The sequence below is a fragment of the Dama dama genome, chromosome 27, assembly GCF_033118175.1.
Source record: "Dama dama isolate Ldn47 chromosome 27, ASM3311817v1, whole genome shotgun sequence".
Lineage (NCBI taxonomy): Eukaryota > Metazoa > Chordata > Mammalia > Artiodactyla > Cervidae > Dama > Dama dama.
This window is the reverse complement of record NC_083707.1, coordinates 36,420,793-36,442,979: the sequence shown is the minus strand read 5'-3', so window position 1 is coordinate 36,442,979 and position 22,187 is coordinate 36,420,793. Positions and strand designations below refer to the sequence as shown.

The 22,187-nt window shown below is 43.2% G+C and overlaps 2 protein-coding genes across 3 annotated transcripts in view; one reads left to right on the top strand and one right to left on the bottom strand.

The window, feature by feature from the left end:
* Positions 1–5,445: 5,445 nt before the first annotated feature.
* Positions 5,446–6,318, bottom strand: LOC133047619 (sterile alpha motif domain-containing protein 1-like). The gene has a single exon (XM_061130914.1). The coding sequence runs from the start codon at positions 6,316–6,318 to the stop codon at positions 5,446–5,448; it is 873 nt and encodes a 290-aa protein (XP_060986897.1).
* The window catches only part of YES1 (YES proto-oncogene 1, Src family tyrosine kinase), a 60,621-nt gene continuing 44,136 nt past the window's right edge, over positions 5,703–22,187 (top strand). Inside the window, exon 1 of one of the 2 annotated variants that reach the window (XM_061131128.1) lies at positions 5,703–5,900. The gene's annotated coding sequence lies outside the window, so the exon portion shown is untranslated. Of the gene's footprint in view, positions 5,901–6,098; positions 6,195–22,187 lie in introns of those variants that run through there. The other variant, XM_061131129.1, reaches the window with a different exon arrangement.

Below are 22,187 nucleotides of genomic sequence, written 5' to 3'. Positions count from 1 at the left end.
AACCACTGGGTAATGGCTACAGGAATTGCAAATATAGATCCTGGGAGGAAATTACAAGCCTATAGGGCAGAGTTAGCAAATGGGCTTCAACATCTAATGTCAATTTCAGGTGTCTGCTACCTGAATTGCTGTGTTGAGAAGTCTTTTGAGGATGGAGGTGGTGTTCTAGAATAGGGGTCACCAACCCCCAGGATCTGATGCCTGATGATCTGAGATGAAGCTAGAGTAATAATAATAGAAATAAAGTGCACAATAAATGTAATGTGCTTGAATCATCCCAAGACTATCCCTGTCCACCCGGGTCCATGGAAAAATTATCTTCCACAAAACTGGTCTGCTGCCCAAAGGACTGGGGACCGCTGCTCTAGGAGAAAAGGTATGTATGTGCTTCTGTGCTGTGATCTAAAAGCAGTGACTCCCCGGGGCAGCCGGGGTGGGGCTGATCGGCCAGCTGTGTTCCCCTCTTGGGGTCTTACATGTGGCTCAAGGCAAGTAGAGTTACCATTGGGGTCCTACAAGCTCTTATCTGCATATAGGCCTCTCACTGTGCATCTGCTTTGTTCTCTCTCTGAAAACCATTGTCTACTGCTCCTGGCTCCCCAGCCCCCATCCCTGGAGACTCACCTACTGCTACTGGACCCTCCACCCCACCACCCCACCAGGAATGATCTGAGTCACCTTTGTGTCACTTCCTTCAAATTCCAAATTTCAAGCTAAAGCCTGACAGTTGGGGTACTCAGACCAAAGGGCTACACACCGGCTATTGGGAGAGGCAGGGTTCTCAGAGGAGAGGACCTTGGGTTCCACAGACACCTTCAAAAGGTGTCCACTGCAATCTGTGTGTCCGCTGTACTCTGTGAGGTGGAAGGCATGTGAGACGATGCCAAGTGTCATCCAGCTTCGAAACTGCTGTCACAGGACAGAGTGAGGAGCCAAGTTGAGGACAGGAAAGTCTGAAGGTATGGCTAAGGCTAGATTACCTAGGAACCTTAGCCATAGCTCAGACTTCCCAGCTCTCAACCTGGTTCCTCACTCTGTCCTATGATAGCCGTTTTGAAGCTGGTTGGCTTGAAACTCAAACTTACCATTAAAAAAAGTAAGATCATGGCATCTGATACCATCACTTCATGGGAAATAGAAGGGAAGAAGTACAAACAGTGGCAGATTTTATCTTCCTGGGCTCCAAAATCACTGCAGACAGTGACTGCAACCATGAAACCAAAAGACGCTTGCTCCTTGGAAGAAAAGCTATGACAATCCTAGACATCATATTAAAAAGCAGAGACATCACTTTGCCAACTAAGGTCTGTATAGTCAAAGCTATGCTTTTTCCAGTAGTCATGTATGGATGTGAGAGTTGAACCATAAAAAAGACTGAGCCCCGAAGAACTGATGCTTTCGAATTGTGGTGATGGAGAAGACTCTTGAGAGTTTCTTGAACTGCAAGGAGATCAGAACAGGCAATACTAAAGAAAATAATATTCATTGGAAGGACTGATGCTGAAGCTGAAGCTCCAATACTTTGGCCACCTGATGCGAAGAGCCGACTCTTCGGCTCCTTGGAAAAGATCCTGATGCTGGGAAGGATGGAAGGCAAAAAAAGGAGGTGACTGAGGATGAGATGGTTAGATAGCATCACTGACTCAATGGACATGAATTTGAACAAACTCTGGGAGATAGTGGAGGACAGAGGGGCCCAACAATCTGTAGTTCATGGGGTTGCAAAGAGTCAGACACAACTCAGTGACAGAAAAACAACAATATCTAGGAACAGGCAGGGGCTTCCCTGGTGATCCATTGATTAAGACTCTGCACTTCCCCTGCAGGGGGCACTAGTTCAATCCCTGGTTGGGGAAGTAAAATCCCACATGCCATCTCGTGCAGCCAAATAAAACATATAGGAATAGGCAACGTGGTGCAGGGTAGGGGGGTGGGGGTAAGATTGCCGATGCTGGTAGGGACTTGTCTACATGAAACAGGCCTGGGACCAAAATGCAGGAGAACTGAAGTCACAGAAATAAACCAGGATGACCCTAGAATAGATTCCAACAGCAAAGACTAGATTTCCAAAAAATAGTCCTGGAGCTGGGGAGGCATACCAGGCACAGGATGGAAATCTAAGATCACAGACCAGGTGGTCAAGAAATTAGACACTGGAGAGAGCAATGAAACAGGGCAAAAAGATGGGTTGGATTTGCTGAAGTTCATGTAAGACTGCCATTTCTTACGTCTATTCATATGTAGATATCCTTACATATCCAATGAATTGCCCAGGTGAGCACCAGTCTGTGAAACAACAAAGCTATCAGAAATGGATGGGTTTTGGCACCTCTCCACGGAGCTTGGCACAATGAGCCTAATATTCAAGGATGAATAATTTCCTTTTGCTTGATTTTCCAAATCTTTGCTTAGAGGGCTCCTCATGTTTGCCCTAATTGGCCAGGTGGAGGAGGCAAGGCTGAGGTGGTGAAGATAACCCGAGGCACTGAGTGGACCTAAGGAGTGCCAAGCTTTGGGCAGGTACTTCAAGTCTGGTGGAAGGCATTTTTGGGGAAGGGGTGGTAGTGAGGATAAAGAGCAGAGACCAGTGCATGCACCCCCTGTAGGAATACAAAGCTCTCTAGTTACCAGGAAAAGATTATCATCACAGCCTGAGTGATGGAGGCAGCAGCAGCAGATGATTGACGGCAGGCAGGAAAGGTTTATTCCAAACACAACCATTTCCGGGCAGAATCAGATGTTCCAGGGTGAGAGGGTGTGGCCCTAGCTAAACTCCAAATGTACTATAAACTGTACATCAGTCAAGTAATTGTAAGTATTAATAAACTTAAATTTTGTGTTTCACTTTTGCAAGGACTTAACATATTTCACTCTTTTATTTCAAGCTTTCCCCTTTGTCTGACAGACTCACCCAAGGACCCCATGATTTGGGCTCCTTATGACTCCTGAACCCTTAACCCGTAAGGTTAATGCATGGCAGATCTCCCTGCCCTGTGGGAGGCTGTGCTTCTTCATTTGTCCTTTTCACAAATGAACAGAAATCACTTGAAAGCAACTTCTATTAAACCAAACTCAGTGAGACTTGAGGTTCTTTGTCCTGTTTGTTTTTTTTGTGTGTGTGTGTATTTATTTTTAGCTGCACTAGGTCTTTGTTGCTATGTGCAGGATTCCTCTAGTTGTAGGGAGCACAAACTAGATTTCTCTAGTTGTAGGGGCTTTCCTTGTGGCTCAGCTGTTAAAGAATCTGCCTGCAATGCAGGAGACCTAGGTTCAATCCCTAGGTCTAATCTTCCTTGACCAGGAAGATCCCCTGGAGAAGGGAAAGGCTACCCACTCCAGTATTCTGGCCTGGAGAATTCCATGGGCTGTATAGTCCATGGGGGTCATAAAGAGTCTACAGGACTGAGCAACTTTCACTTTCAGATAGCAGGAGCTTCTCTTCCTTACAGGCAGTCTTCCCTCTGCAGTGGCTTCTCTTAGCGCAGCTCAAGGGCCCTACGCCTCAGTAGTTGTGGCGCTCAGGCTTAGCTGCTCCACAGCATGTGGGGGTTTTCCTGGAGCAGGGACTGAACCCGGGTCCCCTGCATTGGCAGTTGGATTCTTAACCCCTGGACCACCAAAAAAGTCCTGTCCCATTTGTTTTAAATATGCCTAGAAATAAATGAGCCTCTGAGTTTAAGGTTGAAAAGTGCAAGAATATTTACAGACTGAAGCTTGATGTTAATATGAATATTCCAAAAGAAAAAACAGGGAGTGAGGTTTCAAAAAACAAAATAAAAATGATGGATAAGAGAAGAAAACATGGATAAGTGAATGTAACGAAACATGTAGGATTTTGACACCCTCGCCCAACCTTTAAAACTCCATACAGAATATTTTCAAAGCCACCTCACCCCTTATAGAGTTGACTTTAGTATTGTAGAATTGATTTTAGTGTATTTTAACTAGTATTTTAGAGTTGATTTTATGAAGCTGAGAGGTGGTTTTTTTGTTTTTGTTTTGAAGATGAGTTTAGGACAAAGATATAATTTCTATTTTGTATAGAAGTTTAGAAAAGTAACAGTTCAAGGAATTTATTTTCTAGTTAAAAAAAGTTAAATGTTAAGTTTCAAGACATGTTTATTTATTCATTTATTTATTTTGGACAAACCAAGAGACAGGGAGGCAGGGAGGCTCTTAGATCCTGGATTAGGGATGGAACCTCCTGCCTTCTGCAGTGGAAGTGCAGAATCTTAACCAGTGGACCACCATGGTTGGTGAACCAACATGAAATTTTTAATGCCCATGACACTCAAGAGCAAATGAGGTTTTGGTAGCTAAATCTATTAAAGCACCATATTATGTATACCTTTTAGTTACTGTAAATGCCTAAGCCTATCTTTCTTTTTTTTTTTTTTTTTTTTAAGCCTATCTATGGTTCATCTAGTGAGCTGAAAAAACATTTTTTTCATACCCTTATATAGAATTTCCTAAATTCCTAGAATACCAGAATACTGACACATGATTGTATCGTTTTGTGTTTGTCAAGGATGATTCTGAATTTCGCTAAAAACCACAAAGGAAACCAAGAGTCCCAACATTAGTAGTTCTGATAACCCCACCAAAGAGGAAATACGAAGAGGAAGTTAACCTACGAGTCTGACAGGGCAGTGATTTCAGCAGAAGAGACTCAATATTCAGCCCCTTCTGACACTGGCCCACGTTTTAGAATGCCAGGTCCTTCTGGACACTCTCCCCTTTCCGTCTAGCAACCGGCTGCAAAATATAGGAGTCTAGTTGGTGGGTGCTCTGCCTTCGTTGGAGTGGCAGCCTCAGTTTCCACAGCTGTCAAATGGGGCAGTAATACCTGCCGCCGGCTCCAGCGTCCCCCGGCCCCGCAGTTCCTCCGTTGGGACATCGCCAGCCTCGCCTAAGAATACGCGGTCCCAAGATAAGCCCAAACCACCATTACCGGGGGAGTCGCCAACAGAACTCAGCTTCGGTCCCCTCTCCCGGCAAGGCTGGTTCGACCTACTGTCAACAGGAAGCTCCCGGGGCTGGGACAGGATCCCCGGGTCGGAAGGCGGCCAGACGCGAGCGTTTTTGGACGGCGATCAGGCGGGTGATGAGGGTGTTAGGAACGCCCCCTTGGCTCAGGCGGCGCGACTGAGATTTTACTACCCGCGACAAAGGGTGCGGAAACCTAGTCCTGAGGAGCCAAGAGCCAGCCCCCCAAACTCCCCGGTCCTCCCCCACGAAAACAAAGCCCTCGGCACTACACAGCGGGGCGAAGGGACGCGAGAAAGCGAGGGGGCGGGCACCCCACTCCATCTCGCGGGGTCCGCGAGCTGGGAGGGGGCGCTGTGGGCCTGCTCTCCGCGTGGAGAAAAGCCGCCTCCTCACGCCCCCTCAGCCTGCGCCGCCTTGGGAAGCCGCCCCGGGCCCCGCCGCCATGTTGGGTCGCGATTAGCGACTCGGTCTCCCCGCAGACGGCGACCGCGGGAGGGGCGGCCCGCCCCCCGAGGGGGCGCGCGCGGCGGCGGCGGCGGCGACAGCGGCGCCGGAAGGCGGGTTCGCCGGAGCCGGGTCGGGCGCGGCGCGAGTTCCGGTGAGCCGGTGACCGCGCGCGCAGGTAGCCCCCGCCCCCCGGGCCGGCACGGGGGGCGGGGCCGGGAGTGAGGGCGGGCCCCGCGCGGGGAGAAGGTGGAGCGTGAGGCCGCGGGGTGCGGAGCCCGGGAATTCCCTCCTCCTCAAGTGGAGAGCCAGAGGCCGGCTGTGCCGTCGTCGCTGCCGTCCGGCGCCCGGGACGAGGAGGTGGAGGACGGGAGCGGGCGCCGCGGGCCTGATCTCCGCCCGCTGCCTCCTCCCCGCCACCCTTCCCCGCTGCTGCGGCGACTCATGCGAGCGCGGCCGGGGCGCAGGTAAGGAGCCGGCGGGGTCCCCGCGGGCGGAGGCGGCCGACCCCCGGCCCCGCAGCGCTAGGCCCGGCGCCGCGCGCGCCCGGAGGCGCCGCCGCTCCCGCCCCCGCCGCTCCGAGTCGGGAAGTTCGGGGGAAACTTCTCCCCTCCCCCGACCCGGCCGGCCCGGCGGGCGTGTCTCCTTCCCGGCGCTACCTGCTCGCCCCCTGCTCGGTCTCCGCCCCGTCCAGTCCTTCCCGGTCCCGCCCAGGTCCGACCTAAGGTCCCCGGAGCGGCGGGAGTCCCGCACCCACGTCTGTAAGGTTGGCGGGCCGCCCGACGAGGGGGCGGCGGGACTCCTTCGGGCTGAAGTGGGAGGCGGGGGCAGCGGCCCTTCCCGGCCCCGGGTCGCGGGTCCGCGGGTCGGCTGCGCCCACGGCATCTGTGCCGGGAGTGCGGGCGGGGGTGGGGCGCGGGGAGCCTCCGGCTGCCCTTGGTTTGATTGAAAACCGCAACATGTTAAAGTTTTCCTTTGTTTTGGGTTGGGGGTTGGGAAATATGCCGTTTTCAGCGTGCACTTTTACAGCCGTTCTGCCGCTCCGCCTCCCGCCTTGGTTCGGTTCTCTGTCCGCATGTGTTATAGAAAATCTTGTTTTAATGTGTGTTTTTCTTTTTGGTAATTGCTTCCAGCTTTCGCTCTATTGGGCATGGGGCAGCGTTGTTTTAAGAAGCTCTTCGAAAATCAAGTCCGACTTAGGGACTGATTTTGTTTTGTAGTGGGTGGGACCTTAGGCGGTTCGGATTGGGTAGAGTTACTTTCTGCTTAATTAATTAAAACAGGCACGGCCTGACACACAGCCTAACGCTTTGTAAGTTGTTAGAGAAATGAAAAGTTGAGTCTCCACTGGGATCAAACTTTATGTACATGCCATTTATTATGTGTGTGTGTTCCCACTGGTACGTGCGTGCACATAGGTGATGTCACGTACACATATATGTGATTGTGGTATATTCGTGCATTGCAGCTGCAGGAATGCAGTGGCAAAGTTATCTTGACAGTTCCAAGTGTGTTTAAGCCATCCTGTTATGTTATCTGCAGCTAAAACTACACGCTAAGGAAAATATTACTAATACATACATGTGACTATAGGCATTTAAGGCAAAATGGTAAATTTAATTCTTAACTAGTACAATGGTTAGCACACAGTGGACAGGAAACACTTTGAATGGACAGGTAATGTATTACAAGCCGAGGATCTTGTATGCATTAAGTATGGTTTTTCATCTATTCTGTGAGAAAGTTGTATTTCAATATTTATATTTTTTTCTGTTTTACTAATGTATTAGACCCCTGCCATAGTTGACCCTTTAAGAAAAGGACATTTAATTGTATTTTAATTTTTTGATATTAGCTAAACTTCAGTGGAGATTTTGAATGTTAGATGACAATTCATTGGGTCCTAAATTTGAAAAAAAAAAAAAAAAAAAATGACTGCCCTGAATCTAAATACAGGACAGTTCATATCCACGTTTCCAGGATAAAATATAAAAGGGCTCTTAAAATACATACTCTGCTGTAACCACCATAATGTTAAAATAGCTTTAATTTTGCAGTATGTTTTTGCTGACTTCATAAACCACAAAATTGACTCCTTTCTGTTTAATCGAAAGTGAAATTACAGCTTTGACCTATCTTATGGGATAGGTGGAATTTGTCTTATGGCTGAAGTGTAATATTAATACATGGCTCAAGTTGTTTTTTATAAATCAGATGCTCAAGCTGAAAAATCAATGTGCAAATCTTCTTCATGATATGTTCTGTTAAAATAATAAATATTTTAAAAGAATAGCAGTGAACTGGTGTAAATGAAACATTACTGACACATGACTTGTTTATATAATAGAGTTCAGTTTTGCATCTCTAGGCAGTAAATAATTAATGTAATTTTTCTCTATGTATGCATTTAGCTCTTAATCTAGTGAATCTCTTTAACATAGACAGGGCTTATTGTTAGTTCCTATTAGCATTATAGTTTAAAAAAAAAAAAGCAGCCTAATATCAAAAATGTTTAAAGAGCAGTACAAGGTCTGGTGACTTGGAATGCAAACTTAGGTGATAAAACTATGTATTTTTTTTAAAAACCTGCAAGGAAGTGATTTCTAGAGAAGTACCAAGATTGGCGAAGAGGGAGGAAACTGACTGGTACCTGGCTCCTGGAGTGTTGTTCTTTCACCTGGTGGTCGCAAGGGTGTCGCAAGCGTTTAGTTCATTAAGGCATGATCGCTTTTCTGAATCTGTGTCTTAGTCTTTGTGAAACTTTTTTTTCTTCCTTTTTTAAAGAAGCCAATGTGTAATGTGCTTTATAAAGGACTTCATGGAAGAACTCAATATTTGATGACTTTAGAACACTGCTTGGGTTGCACAGTTGCAAACAGGTTAGACCTATTAAATGGTAACTGGCAGATAACCAGCAGGTGTTGTAACTACTTCCACATGTAAATAACGTGTTAATTACGTTAATATTTTGAGACAAGACACCAGATTTAACTTTAAATCCTTTTCAGTTTTGCATGTTGTACATGACAAATAGTAGGTAATCAGAGTAATGTTTTTAAACTAGTGGACACTGTTCTGTCATCAGATATAAAGTATACCCTATTTTTCAGCAAGTTATGGTAACATAATTAAGACTCAAAATTTAACTTTGGCATCAAGGCAATAGGTCTTTTCATCCATTTTCAGTTTTCTGGAACAGTAATCCTTCAGATCAGTCATTTCAGCCTGCATTCTGATATTCTTAAGGATATCTTAAAATTATCAGCTTAAAATAAGTTTTCGTTTACTCAGACTTCATGAAGATGTGCAGAACAGCACCTGAAGAGATAGCGTTTTGTTTCAGGTGACAGTATGACACTGGAGTTTCTGAAATGCTGTGAATCGTTGCCTTGTGCTTTACTTGCTGTATGGAATGGGTTGCCGTAGTTGCCGTGTTGTTTCTTGGCCTTGCTGTAAAGCAGAGTTGAAGAGATCATGTCTGTGCCACATTCTTACATCACAGGAACTTTCATTTATGTTATAATGGTGATGTTTGTGGCGCTGGCTTTGTTGTGTGAAATATTTACAGGAAGTTTTAGTTAAGATCTTCCATTGTTCAGAACGCTACATGGCTTAGGTCACCTTCAGTTCACGTTTAAATAGGTCTATAACACAAATACAAGTTCCTCTAGCGAGGTACAACTGCTTTTCTTTAAAGGAAGTCATCTGTTCCTCTTAAAGTATCTTGGTATCTGGTTGGTAGTGTGTGCGGCCGTCTTGTGTGTGGCTGCGGTGGGGTATGTCTCTCTTTTCTTCCTCTCAGCTGCTCCAGCGCCACAATTAGGCTGCCTATTGCTCAGCTGCAGCTGCTGGGTGATTATGAACCATCCAGCTCCTGTCTAAACTCAGAGGCAGATTTAGCAAAAGAAGCTATAGTAACAGCAGAGGGTGAAAGAGAAGAGCCAGTGCCGCTGCCAGTATCATTTTAACACGTCTATGTGCCAAGGAATCCTTGGCTGCAGCCGCACCACTGTTGTCTTGGAACTAGCAGACTTGATAGCAACACCTCCTGCTCTGGCTTCGGTTTACCTGGTGTAATTCTTTAAGATCTTGAACTTCCCTCCAGGGCAGAGAGGGAATCCTGTAAGTTGAGAGTACAGGATAACGTACAGTGAGGTTACTGATGGACTGAGCCGTGCTTTCCCACCACCCCCGCCCCCCACCATAGCAGTGCCCTGCAGTGCCCCTTATTTGAGTATAGATGTGATTTCAGATTCTCTGAAGCGTATATGAACCACATGCTCTGCTGCTTTAGCTGTGTCTCTTGGAAGTGCTGCTGCTGTTACTGTGGTCTGGTGGGTGGCAGAGCTAATACACAGGTTCTTTGGACTCTCAGCTTTTCTTCCAGGAAGTGGAAGACCTTCAAGAGGGATTATTTCTAGAGCTAGCTGCACAGGGCATCTCCCCTGTGACTGCTTGAATTTGGCAAGTAGGAACCCCAGATTATTTTTCCTGTTGTTCGTCCTTTGTTCTTGGGGTATGAGAAGATGGGACATCAGCAAATGCAAACGCAGCATCAGCTGTATATGGCAAGCCCCAGCCTGGAAGATGCTGCAGGCAAATTGTTGCAGGTTCTGAAATGTTTCTCAGTTTATGATTACGCCAAGCAGAGAGCAGCGACATCTTGTCCTCTGTTGTTGTTCAGTTGTTCAGTCGTGTCCGACTCTTTGCGACCCCTCTGTAGCCCTCCAGGCCCCTCTGTCCGTGGGGTTTCCCACACAGAAATACTGGAGTGGGTTGCCATTTCCTTTTCCAGAGGGTCTGCTCCACCCAGGGATCGAACCCTTCTCTCCGGCCACCAAGGAAGTCCCTCTTTACCATACCATTGGAAGATCTAGGTAGTTCCCCTTGCTAGTTCAGGTTTTCCAATTTAGTGGTTCAAGATTTGGTCAATTTGGGGTAGGGGATAAAAAGTGTTGGGAGAAGTAGCTCTCAAACTTACGTAGCCAAAAGGAGGGAAGACATGCCGAAGACTGTACGCTTGACATTGTTATTGTGGCACATACTCTACAAGACACTGGTGTGTTGACCCCCACTCTCTGTGCTCCCATAGAACCCTGGTATCAAAGCATAGTTCTCCTTCCTTTCTAATTATTTCTTCTCATTGACCGTGATGTACTTGACCTGTGGCAAGCAACTGTTTGACGTGAATCTTTGAGATCAGTCCCTAGAAGAATAAATCCTTAATAAATTTTTAATTGTATACAGGGATGTGGTTCAGTGTATATTTATATGAGTTTATATGCACAGGCTTTATCCACACATGTTTTTAAGGTATACCTGTACTAAAATTTTGCAAAAGTAGCTTAATGGTTTTTTAGAAGCTAATGTTAAAACAAGTTCTTTAGATTTTTAACCCTCAAAGTTTTGGCCTAGAAAATCATTTTTATAAAACTGTTTAAAAAGTTTCAACTTTAAATGTGAACTTAAAGTTCATTTTGATATTTCTAACATAAACTGGAAACTTTGTTGTTTGAAGTTATACTAATTTCTAGTTTATTTTATTTATTTATTTATTTACTATTTTAATGTTGAAAACCAAGATCTTAGATTGTAAAAAAATACATTTGGTATACTCTCAGTGACAGTCAGTTTTATAATTATGACTGAATATTCATATATTCCAAGGACAAAACGATGAAGAAGTCTTCATCTTCTTGATGTAGCATGTGAAAGAATGCATAGGTCATAGGGTATGTCTGCTGAATTATTGGTGGGGGTGGAGACAGGAAGTACTGGGAGGAGAAGACTGACCCCTGAAATTTAAAGATTGTCCAGTTTCAGCCTCTGTTCCTAACAATGTGTTGATCTAAACTGATTACAGGAGATCGTTACTTCTCGAATTTTTTTAATGCAACTTTCAGTTTCTTAGTATTAAGTAGAAATTTGAATATCAGTGGCTCTTGCTGCATAAGTTAATACTTAAAACTGTTCCATGGCAAGTTTATTGATTTCATGTGTGTGTTGGTCGCTCAGTCATGTCCTTCTCTTTGCGACCCCACGGACTGTAGCCCGCCAGGCTTCTCTGTCCATGGAATTCTCCAGGCAAGAATACTGGAGTGGGTTGCCATTCCCTTCTCCAATGGATTTCTTACGTTTATTCCAATACAATTAGTATTGATATTGTCCACCTTACGGATACTTTTAAAATAAAAGCTGTCAAGAATTTGAAAAAGAGCAGAGAAGGTAACATAGTGTAATAAGGACAGGACTAAAAGGTGGAAGACACCTGGATTTTACCTCCACTTCTGACAGGGAAGAGCTGTGTTTGTTGGTCACTCAGTCATGTCTGACTCTTTTGCAACCCCATGGACTGCAGCCTGCCAGGCTCCTCTGTTCATGGGATTCTCCAGGCAAGAACACTGGAGTGGGTTGTCGTTTCCTTGTTCAGGGGATCTTTCCAACTTAGGGATCGAACCCGCATCTTCTGCATTGGCAAGTGGATTCTTAGTCACTAAGTTATGTGGTCTTGGTCAATTCAGTGAACTCTGTAGGCCTCAGTCTCATCATTTGAAATGGGGGTATAGTTCGCCCACATGTTTTCTAACAGCCTTACGTGACTCTAGTACAGTTAAAGTTTTTTATATTGATTAAAATGTTAAGATAGTGCTTTAGAGTCTAAAATTTGAGATCCGATTAGATATCAGATAAATAAAAGTTAGGGTAAAAAATTGACCCGTGGACTTAACACTGGACTTCCTCAAGCAAATGCAGTGTATTCCATTCAATAAGTGGGCATTTATTAAACCTATGATGCCGCAAATACAGTGCCAGTTTTGATGTTATGAAAATGATGGCAGCATGACTACTGCCTTCTAGGAATTCACAGTTGGGTGGAGTTGGCTATAATTAGGAGGCTGTTAATGAATTTTTTAGATTGGTCTTAGTGTGATAATCCGTTAGAATACTTCTCTGATTTTTGATGGTATTAGGGTGTAATACATCTGAAACTTTTCTTTGCATAGATTTAGATTCCAGTAAACTGATTGAATTCTTTAGGCAGGAAGGCTTGAGTTGATGTTTTTCTAGATGTTAGTTCTTTACAGGTATTAGTGACTCACAAACACAGGCTCCCCAACACCTATGTATAAGTTTTACTAGGAAAAAAACACATTTGAAAGCAAGGCTCTTAAAATTTTTTTCAGATTTATTTTGCAGTAAAGATAGAAAAATGAGGACTTACTGATTCATTGAAGCTTATAGTTGTGATGTCAGTTAACAGTCAAGACTGGATGACAGCTTTGCCCCATTGTGTCAGGAAAAGAGCCAAAAGCGTTAAAACGAATTTACTTTTTTAATTGATAAAAGGGCAGACTAATTGTTTTGGATATTTTTCTTTAATATGTGTAATTAATATTTAGAACAAGCCGTGGGCGTTTGAAAATGTTTAGCTTTTTAAGGATTGCAGAGTATTGAATAGAAAGAAAGAGAAGGAAGGAAAAGAAAGGAAGCTACAATTGTAAGGTTGAAAGTAAAAATATTTTTCCCGGAAAAAGTTCTTTTCTGCAGGGTTTGTCTTTTTGCTTAGATTCTGGGCAGCCCGTTAGATGTGACAGTGTTTCATTGGTAAATATGTTCTGATTGATTTCAGGTTTGGTTTGGTTTTTTTAATTCACCAGGATCCATGAACACAGGAAATACCTGGCCTACCAAATGCTCTGATTATGCAGTAGATGAACCTGTATTTCTGCCAGCCACCCTCCCTCCCCACCTTCCCTGCTTTTCACTATTTAAAAATCACTGCTGTGAGCTCCATATTAGGACGCAAGGACTCTAAGCTTGATATAAGGACAGGAGCTTCCCTAGTTCCTCCCGCCCGCCTGTACTGAAGCTTGCCTCCTGCTCCAACTCTGTAGGACAGTGTGAGAAATGGAAGCAGGTCAAAAGACTGAGAGTGAGAAACAAAACTGAGGAAAGCAGAAGGGAAAATTGGGCAGTGGACATAATGCAGAGTCTGTGATTTCTTTTTCACGTCCTTTTATCTGTCTCACGCCCGTTCACTCCTCCTCTTAGGCACTGGGTAAGGAAGGAATAAAACCTGTTTTATGACATATGCTTTGCTGTACATTATTATGTTTAACTTAAATCTTTGAAATGCCTTTCCAAAAACACAGAAGAATCATGTGTAGGATAGACTTGCATTACACACAAAGGAAAACTGAGGATCAACAAGGATATGTAATTTGTTGAGGTCACATGACTAGTTGATGTGCCTGAATGACTGACAGCAAGTGTTTCTGCCTTAGGGTTAAGGAGCAGTGATGGAAGGGGGGATTTCTTATCTTCTTCCTTCTTCTTTAAACTGTGCATTTGTATTGGGGCTGAGAATTTGCAACACCTAGACTTTTCTTTTTAATGAAAGTAGCTTTGTGGTGCATATTTCATAATAGATGTCAAGGTCAGATATTAGCTGAAAAAGATGGCTTATTACACTAGACTGTAGCAAATGCTTTCCTTTTACAAGTTTGGGTTTGTCATGGAAAATTAATATACTAATTCCAAAGCATTCTTTATCTTTTTTATGAAACAAGATGTACAGCCCAGATTAGCAGAGAGACAGTGTTCACATGTTTTTCCAATCAAGTTTTTTTTTTTTCCTATCTAAATTTAATTCATCAAGGAATTCCCTGGCTGTCCAGTGGTTAGAAACGAGGGCCCAGAATCAATCCCTGGTTAGGGAACTAAGATCTCATAAGCTTCTCACAAGCCATATAGTGTGGCTAAAGAAAAGAATTACATTTAAAATTTTTTTCAATTAAATAATTTTTTTCAAATTTATTAATCAAAAGAACAAAGAAGCATGCAGAAATAGGTTACTACTCTAACTCAACTGTAGTAAATGCTGTTCTTTTGTAAGTTTGGGTTTGTAAAATGTATATATAGTCTGTATGTATGTCAGCACCCCTCCCCCATATATATGTCTATAGTTTATGCTCATATCAGTTTTCCAACTCCAAAGCTGGATCAAGCTGTACAGTATTGCCTTCTTTTCTACTGAGTACATGATTTATTCCTAGATAAGTTGGTGGAAATAACTGAAAGCTCTGTCTTATCTACATGGTCCTCATCACGTTTCAGGCCTATGATTCAGAAAGAGAATAAAGTTTCTGGTTTGCTCCGTGGGGAGGACGGTGATTTCCTGAACCTTGGTGCAGACTCACTAGCCTTCACAGCTGCACTTCCTTCTGGAGGAAATCCAGTAGGATTCTTCCATACTGGCTTGTTCCTTTCAATCTTATTGTTCCATGAATTCCTCGCTCTCTGGATGAAGGGTCTCATCTCAAGCTCTGAATGGAAATTTTGTTTGCTACTCTTTGGCCACTGTGTCCAGTCCCATTGGCAATGATTCCTTCACCACCTTGGCTTCCTTTTCTTTCTTTCAGTATCTCATCTAAGAATGTGCCCTTTATCTTCACTAGTAAGCTGGAGCACTGTTTTCTGTGGGAATACAGCTTGATGTTGTAGCATTATTATCCCACATAGGGTATCTGCAGTACAGTACCACCAGCAGTTTTCCATCACTGCCTGTGCATATCGAGTCTCCATGAGGGTTAGCAGGTAGGTTTTACCATATTGTGCCAGGGACATCCCTGATGATGCTGTGGTTAGACGTCTGTGCTCCCACTGCAGGGGCAGAGGTTCTGTCCCTGGTTGGGAACTAGCCTCCCTGCATGCCAGGCAGCACAGCCAAACAGCAAAAAACTGTGCCAACTCTAAATGCTTGGAAAGGCTGCCACTAGAATGTAAGCTCCACGAGGGCAGGGATCTTGATTTTGTTTACTAAAGTTATCCCATGTATCTAGAACAATAACACACAGTAGACACATGTTAAATATATATATTTTTAATGGGGGAGAGTGCAACAGTTTGCCGACAGTGTTTGTCTAGTATATGGGCATGGGAGAAAGCAGTGTCAGCAGCCAGCTCCTTGCAGAAAACTCACGTGGTAACCTCAGGACTCCTTGCAGTGGCAGGCCCAGTACTAAACAACGGCATTGATGCTAAGGATGAATTCAGATAAACATTCTGCTTGAGTCTGACGGAGAAGCTGAGATTTGATTTAGCAGCGACGTGTAAATGTTAAGGAGAGGTGAGAAAGGTACTTTTAGTAAGTGGGTTTTTCTTTATATCATAGTCCCTAGCTTTTTTTTTTTTTTTCAGTTGTGTCTGACTCTTTGAAAGTCCATGGTCTGTAGCCCACCAGGCTCCTCTGTCCATGGAATTCTCCAGGCAAGAATACTTCTCCAGGGGATCTTCCCGACCCAGGGATGGAACCTGGGTCTCCTGCACTGCAGGCAGAGTCTGTACCGTCTGAGCCCCCAGGGGAGTCCCTAGCTGTGTCTCTGGCAGTCATGCCCTTAAGGACTCCGGCACTTGTCAGTTCCCCTCGCACTGATGGCCTCCTATGCGTGTGTTTGGTTGAAAGTAGGGCTGAGACAAATACTCCTTGGCAGGGCACTTAACCTCCCAGTGCCAAAGTCGCACCACAGAAAGGGAGGTGAGATTTTTAGTGGAGAAGTTGCAGACCCTGCCTTGGTAGGGGACAGGAAGTAACCTAGCAGTTGCCTGAAACTGTACAATTTAGTTGTGTAAACATGGTTAGAATATTTATTTGAAAGATGTGGACATAGATGGTATCTTAATTCAGGCAACAGTATTTGAGTACAGAAGCGAACTAATAATGATAGTGTAAGTCTCTAATGGGCAGTTTACCACCTAAAGTAATAAAAACTCTAAAAATGCCCTAGACTTTTTTATGTGAAAAGTTTGGGAAACACTCTGGGAGGGGAGGGGATCAGAACAGAACGGGACTTTTTATCTACATTTATATAACACTTTTAGTGATTGAGATAAGATAGTAATTAGCTGTATCAGAGAATTTGGTGGGGGGAGTGGTAGGTGGAAATTACAATGGAGCTAAAACCTCCCCTTCCCCCAATCTCAAGGCACACTTTCCCTACCACCGCCCCCCCCCCCCCCCCCCCCACTGCCTTAAGCCACTTCTCCTGGGGCTTAATAATTTTGATTTTGAATTTTCCTTAAGTGAATAGAACTTAAGTCAGAAGGAGGAGCTTGTAATAAAGGTCAAGTTGAAGAGAGGGTCAAGAACCTCTTAGGATATTATCAGAGGATGAGTAGGACTTTTAGGATGATTGATGCTTACAAGATGGAAAATCTGAAAGCATAGACAACTCTCAGAGATAAATCCACAGCCAGAAGTAAGAAAGAAACCACAGATCTACAGTTTAAGAAAGTTGAAATAATAGGTAGTAAAAAAGAGCTGACATGTCTTCTTTTTAATCTCCTAACTTCTGTAACAAGAGGATATTATTTAGTGGAAAAGCTAGTAAAAAAGTGTAAAAAACTAGTTAGGAGATAGTAAGAGGGCATCTAGCTTTAACTGATGTCAGGCTTTTAGGTCTCAGAATCCATTGGAAGGTTCTGAAAGACATTTCTGATACTCCCAGGACCCCACCAGTAATAGAAATCATGAAGACAGACATCTCAAAAAAAAAAAAAAAAAAGGTAATTAAATGGCGTCTTAAAAGGTGAATTTTAATAAATGCAGACACTGAAAGTTGCCTTTGAATCTGGACAGAATTCTGTCAGTTTATTAAACAGTTACCATTTATAAACAACTGGAATGTTATTAATACAAAGTATTAATACAAGTAACCTTTAACAGTTGTCCAGCAGCGCTTTACGAAATCCTTTACCCACCTCTTTCGAGTTTGCAGGAATACTCACTCGGGGTCATCTGTCAGTAGTACTTTTCCTGTGTTGGTGAGTGGTCTGACCTGATAAAGCTTCGTTTCCTTCTAAAGGCAAGGGCCAGTGATTCCTTTTCCACATTTTTTTTTTTTTTTCTGTCTATTTTCCCCATTCTGCAATTAAATCTTCTAATGTCGCTATAAACTTTGCTTTATCTTTTTGATGATATTCAGAGTCAGGGATATTAACACGCTTAAAGCTCTTTTTATGTATTCTGGGTTTTGTTTTTTAAAGAAAAAATAAATTGGAGTATATGAGCATGGGTGTTTGTCCCATAATGTTCACAGACACCCATGCTTATATACTCCAGTTTATTTTTTCTTTAAAAGTTACGTATTCTCAGTATCTTTATTTTTGCAGGTGAAGAAACAGGCTTTGAGCTGTTAGCTATGTATGTGAACAATTTTTATTTGCTTTTTCAGTCGAATGCTACTGTGCATTTTTCCAGGTAGTAAAACTCCTAACCTTTGCCAATTTTGCTCTTGGGATGTCTTTTTCTGATAGATTTTTACAGGCTGTTCATATACTATGGATATTAATTTTTCATGTTGCAAACATTTCTCTCAAATCTCTGCTTGTCTTTATTTTGTCTGATATTTCTCTTTAATCTTAAAAAGTTATTACAAATAATTTTCCTTTTGTAACTTCTGGATTTTGTATTCTAAGAATACTTTCCGCAACTGACAGTCATTTTAAAAATTCTATTTATAGGTTTTTGTTTTGGTTTATATCGAAAATAATCTAGCTTTTTACTTGAAATTTGTCTGTGTTGTGAGATAAGACTCCAGTTCTTCTCTTCATCAGATGATGGAACACCCCAGCTGTTTGTTAACTCTTCCTTTTCCCACTGATTCAGGATGCCACCTTTAGCTTTTACAAGTTCTTAACTCTCAGGCTTGTTTGAGGGCACTGTTTGTTTTCTGGATATTTACGTGTTTGGTCCTTGACCAGTAACACACAGCTGGATGATGAGGGTGATTGTGACCTTGATAACAGCAGCAGGAGCAGCAGCTAATTATTGAGTATTTACACGTGTGTCCGTCACAGCAGCAAATACTTTAACATACTTTACCTGATTGTTTCTTACAAAACCCTGAATTAGGTATTCTTTTTTTCTTTTGAAAATCTACCTTAAATGTTCTGACGTGTAGCTGTTTTGTTTAATGAAAGGATTTTCTTTCTTTCTTTCTTTTTTCTTCCCTTTAAATCTCTGAAGCCCTAAGCCCCTCATAAACGTGCCTGTCCTTGCATGGGGGCTATGTCCGTCTTCTCTGTCTGGTTCACATCTTAGCAAATGTGCTGCCAGAGCAAGCAACTGAGTTACGTATTCTCAGTATCTTTATTTTTGCAGGTGAAGAAACAGGCTTTGAGAAGTTACGTTTATTCAAGTTACAATCTAGGACGGCCACCAGCTTTCCAACTCCAGAGTCTATTCTCTGAACCATGAGGTTGTGGTTACTAGTGGGACACATTTCCTCATTTTTTCTCTTTTTAAAAATTTCTCAGCTGTTCTTATGCATCTGCTTCTTCATATGAACATGGTGATTTTTATGTAGATACTGTTAATTATTTAGATTTATTTAGGGAAGAATGGACATCATAATAATGGATTTTACTATCTAAAAATAAGTGGCATGGTTCCATTTATTAAGGTTCTTTATATCCCACAGAGTTTTATTTTCTTAATATAGACTCCGAACATTTTTTTGTTAAGCTTATTCATAGGTATTATTTCATGTGTGGTTTTAGAAAAACTTGTTATTTGGAAATAATTTCAAAGTTACAGAAGAGTTGCAAAAATAGTGCAAAGAATTCCTCGAGCTCCCTCACCCAGATAGACCAGTTGCTAACATTTTGCGTCAGTCAGTAAAGAATCCGCCTGCAATGCAGGAGACAGGTTCAATCCCTGGGTCAGGAAGATTCCTCTGGAGGAGGGCATGGCAACCCACTTCGGTATTCTTGCCTGGAGAATCCCATGGACAGAGGAGCCTGGCGGCCTATGGTCCATAGGGTCACAGGGAGTTGGACACAACTGAGCGACTAAGCACAACACACAACTTTTGCCACATTTGGTTTTGTCATTCCCTCCTTGTATATGTGTGTGGGTATCCTCCCCACACCCACCTCTACCTTGAAAGTTACTTGCAAACGTCATTCTCATCACCCTTAAGTACTACAGTGTGTATTCCTTAAAGCAAGGACATTTTCTTATACACCCACAGTACCGTCAAATCGAATTCGGGGGTTTTAACATCCCCATAATGCAGTCATCTAATAGACCATTGTCGTAGGTTGAATTGTGTTCCACTAAAAGTTCTAACGGAGAAGGCAGTGGCACCCCACTCCAGTACTCTTGCCTGGAAAATCCCATGGGCAGAGGAGCCTGGTAGGCTGCAGTCCATGGGGCCCGGAGGAGTCGGACACGGCTGAGTGACTTCACTTTCACTTTTCACTTTCATGCATTGGAGAAGGAAATGGCAGCCCACTCCAGTGTTCTTGCTTGGAGAATCCCAGGGATGGCAGAGCCTGGTGGGCTGCCGTCTAAGGGGTCGCACAGAGTCGGACATGACTGAAGCGACTTAGCAGCAGCAGCAGTTCTAGGCCCCAGCACCTGGGAATGCAGCCTGATTTGGAAGCAGGGTGTCTGCAGATGTGATCTAGTTGAGATGTAGTCATACTGAATTAGGGTGGCCTCAGTGCTTTATGCCCAGTGTCCTGTTAAGAGGAAAGTGTCATGTGACCAGAGGGACAGAGGTGGAGTGATGCAGCTGCAAGCCAAGAAGCCCCACGGGCTGCCACCCACAACCAGAAGTTATGAGGGGCAGGAGAGGTTCTGTGCAGAGTTTTGGAGGGAGCATGGTCCTGCCAACACCTTGATTGTGAACTGCTAGTTTCCCTTACTGTGAGAGAATACTTTCTGTTGTTTTAAGCCTTTTTCTTTTCTTTTCTTTTCTTCCTTCCTTCCTTTCTAGCAGCCCTAAGACACTAATGCAGCAGTCCATAATCCACATTTTCCTGATTGTCCCAATAATGTCCTTTATAGCAAAAATCCAGAATCCAGCGCACTGCACTTAGTTATGTCTCTTAGTCTCCTTCAGTCTGGATAGTTCTTCAGTCTTTATGTTTCGTGATGTTGATATTTTTGAAAAGTCAGAATGCTTGTTTTGCACGGTGTACCTCGCTGAGATTTCTCTGTGCTTCCTCGTGAATAGATGCAGATTACGGGCAGGAATACTGCGTCGGGGAGTTGCGCCCTGCCGTGTAGAGCCCGTCAGGAACAAGGCACCCCTTGTTAGTCTGTCCCGTTATTAGCGGTGTTAACTCTGCTTTGGTAATGTGATATCTGTCGGGCTTCTCCACTGTAAAGTTAGCATTTTCTTTTTCATTAATAGTTGATATGTGGAAAAATAGTTTTAGGTTTCATGAATGTGAGTCTTTCCTGAATTGGTTATTGAAATGACGACTGCAGAATAATGCTTTTCTTAGCCCTGTAATTCCTTCTACATTTATTAGTTGGGGTTCTCTAAGAAAATCTTTCTTTCACTCTCCTGTGTTATCAGAGTGATTTTTGGATTTTTTTTTTTAGCCAACAGGTTACAATCCATTAGTGTTACTATTCCTTTTGTTGCTCAATTTCATCCTACATTTGGCGAGCAAGAGCCTCTTCAGGATGCTTCCTTTATACTACGATATATCCACATCTTGTTTTGATTACTACTTATTTACTTATTTTTTGGTGTAAGATGTCCCAGGCTCTGAAACCAAGCAGAGGGCTGGTGTGTCTGCAGTGCAGAAAGCCAAACTCTGACAGCGGGAGTTGTTAGCAAAAATAGGATTTGATGAAGGGCACTGAGCAAGGCAGCAGGAGACAAGCCTCAGGTCCACTGCAGCTTGGTCTTGAGTTTGTTGTTCGGCTGCTGAGTCGTGTCCCACTCTTTGCGACACCAGTGGTCTGTAGCCTGTCAGGCGTCTCTGTCCATGGGATTCCCAGGCAAGAATACCAGAGTGGGTCTCAGAGTTGGGGATATTCTTAAAGGGGAAGAACAAAGAGGCTGGGATTAACCATAGTCTTGTGACATTTCTGGATCATAGTTTTGGGAGTCAGGATGTTTCTGGTTTATGATTCTCTGCCCAGGTGGTCCACGGCTCAGGGGTCAGTTAGCTGTCTTGCCCTAAAGAAATGACCCGATCTTGTATGTTACTGATGATGTACAGTAGCAATTGTAGGTATCTGATTCCGGTTGATTAGTGTTCAGTTAGCACAGGATTGAGGTCAGAGGGGACCAAAAAAATGGGTAATGTTTTGGATAGATTAATCATAAACTTGGTAATGGAACTTGGTTTTGGGAGGACTTAGTTTCAATGCCTGCTACTGTTTTAACTTTCCCCAAATCTTTGAGGGGTTGGAGTGACAGCTGCTCTGGCTGCTGCTTGCTGAAACAGGGTGTAGTTCTGCCTCAAGTTGGGGGATGGAAGTGTTGCATGCCAAGCTTCAAATAGGACCACAGGTTGCTGAGAAATAATACTTGTACTTTTCGTTTAGTAACAATAAAAGATTTCAACAGCAAATACAGAAGGTTCTAACAAATTACTTTAAAGGTAAGGAAACTTAGCAGCTCAGTATTTCCTCCAAAAAATTGTTCTCTTAACAAAGAAAACATTCCAAGTTTTGTACCATATTGCCTTTAATATTAAAATTCATTGAGTGAAATTCATTCTAATCTTTTTTTTTCTTTTCATTCTAATCTTAGTCGTGACCACACAGAGAATTCCTTTCTAAAGATTCTTTAGTTTTCTTCTGCAAATCTTCTACAACTTTCTGTATCCGTATTATTTTGTCCCCTACTTTCTTTCTCTTAACAAAATGCATTTCCATCCCTTATACTTTTTTTGCTTGCATACAGAGATATCTTCCTTATTAATTTTTAGTTTTAATTACATAT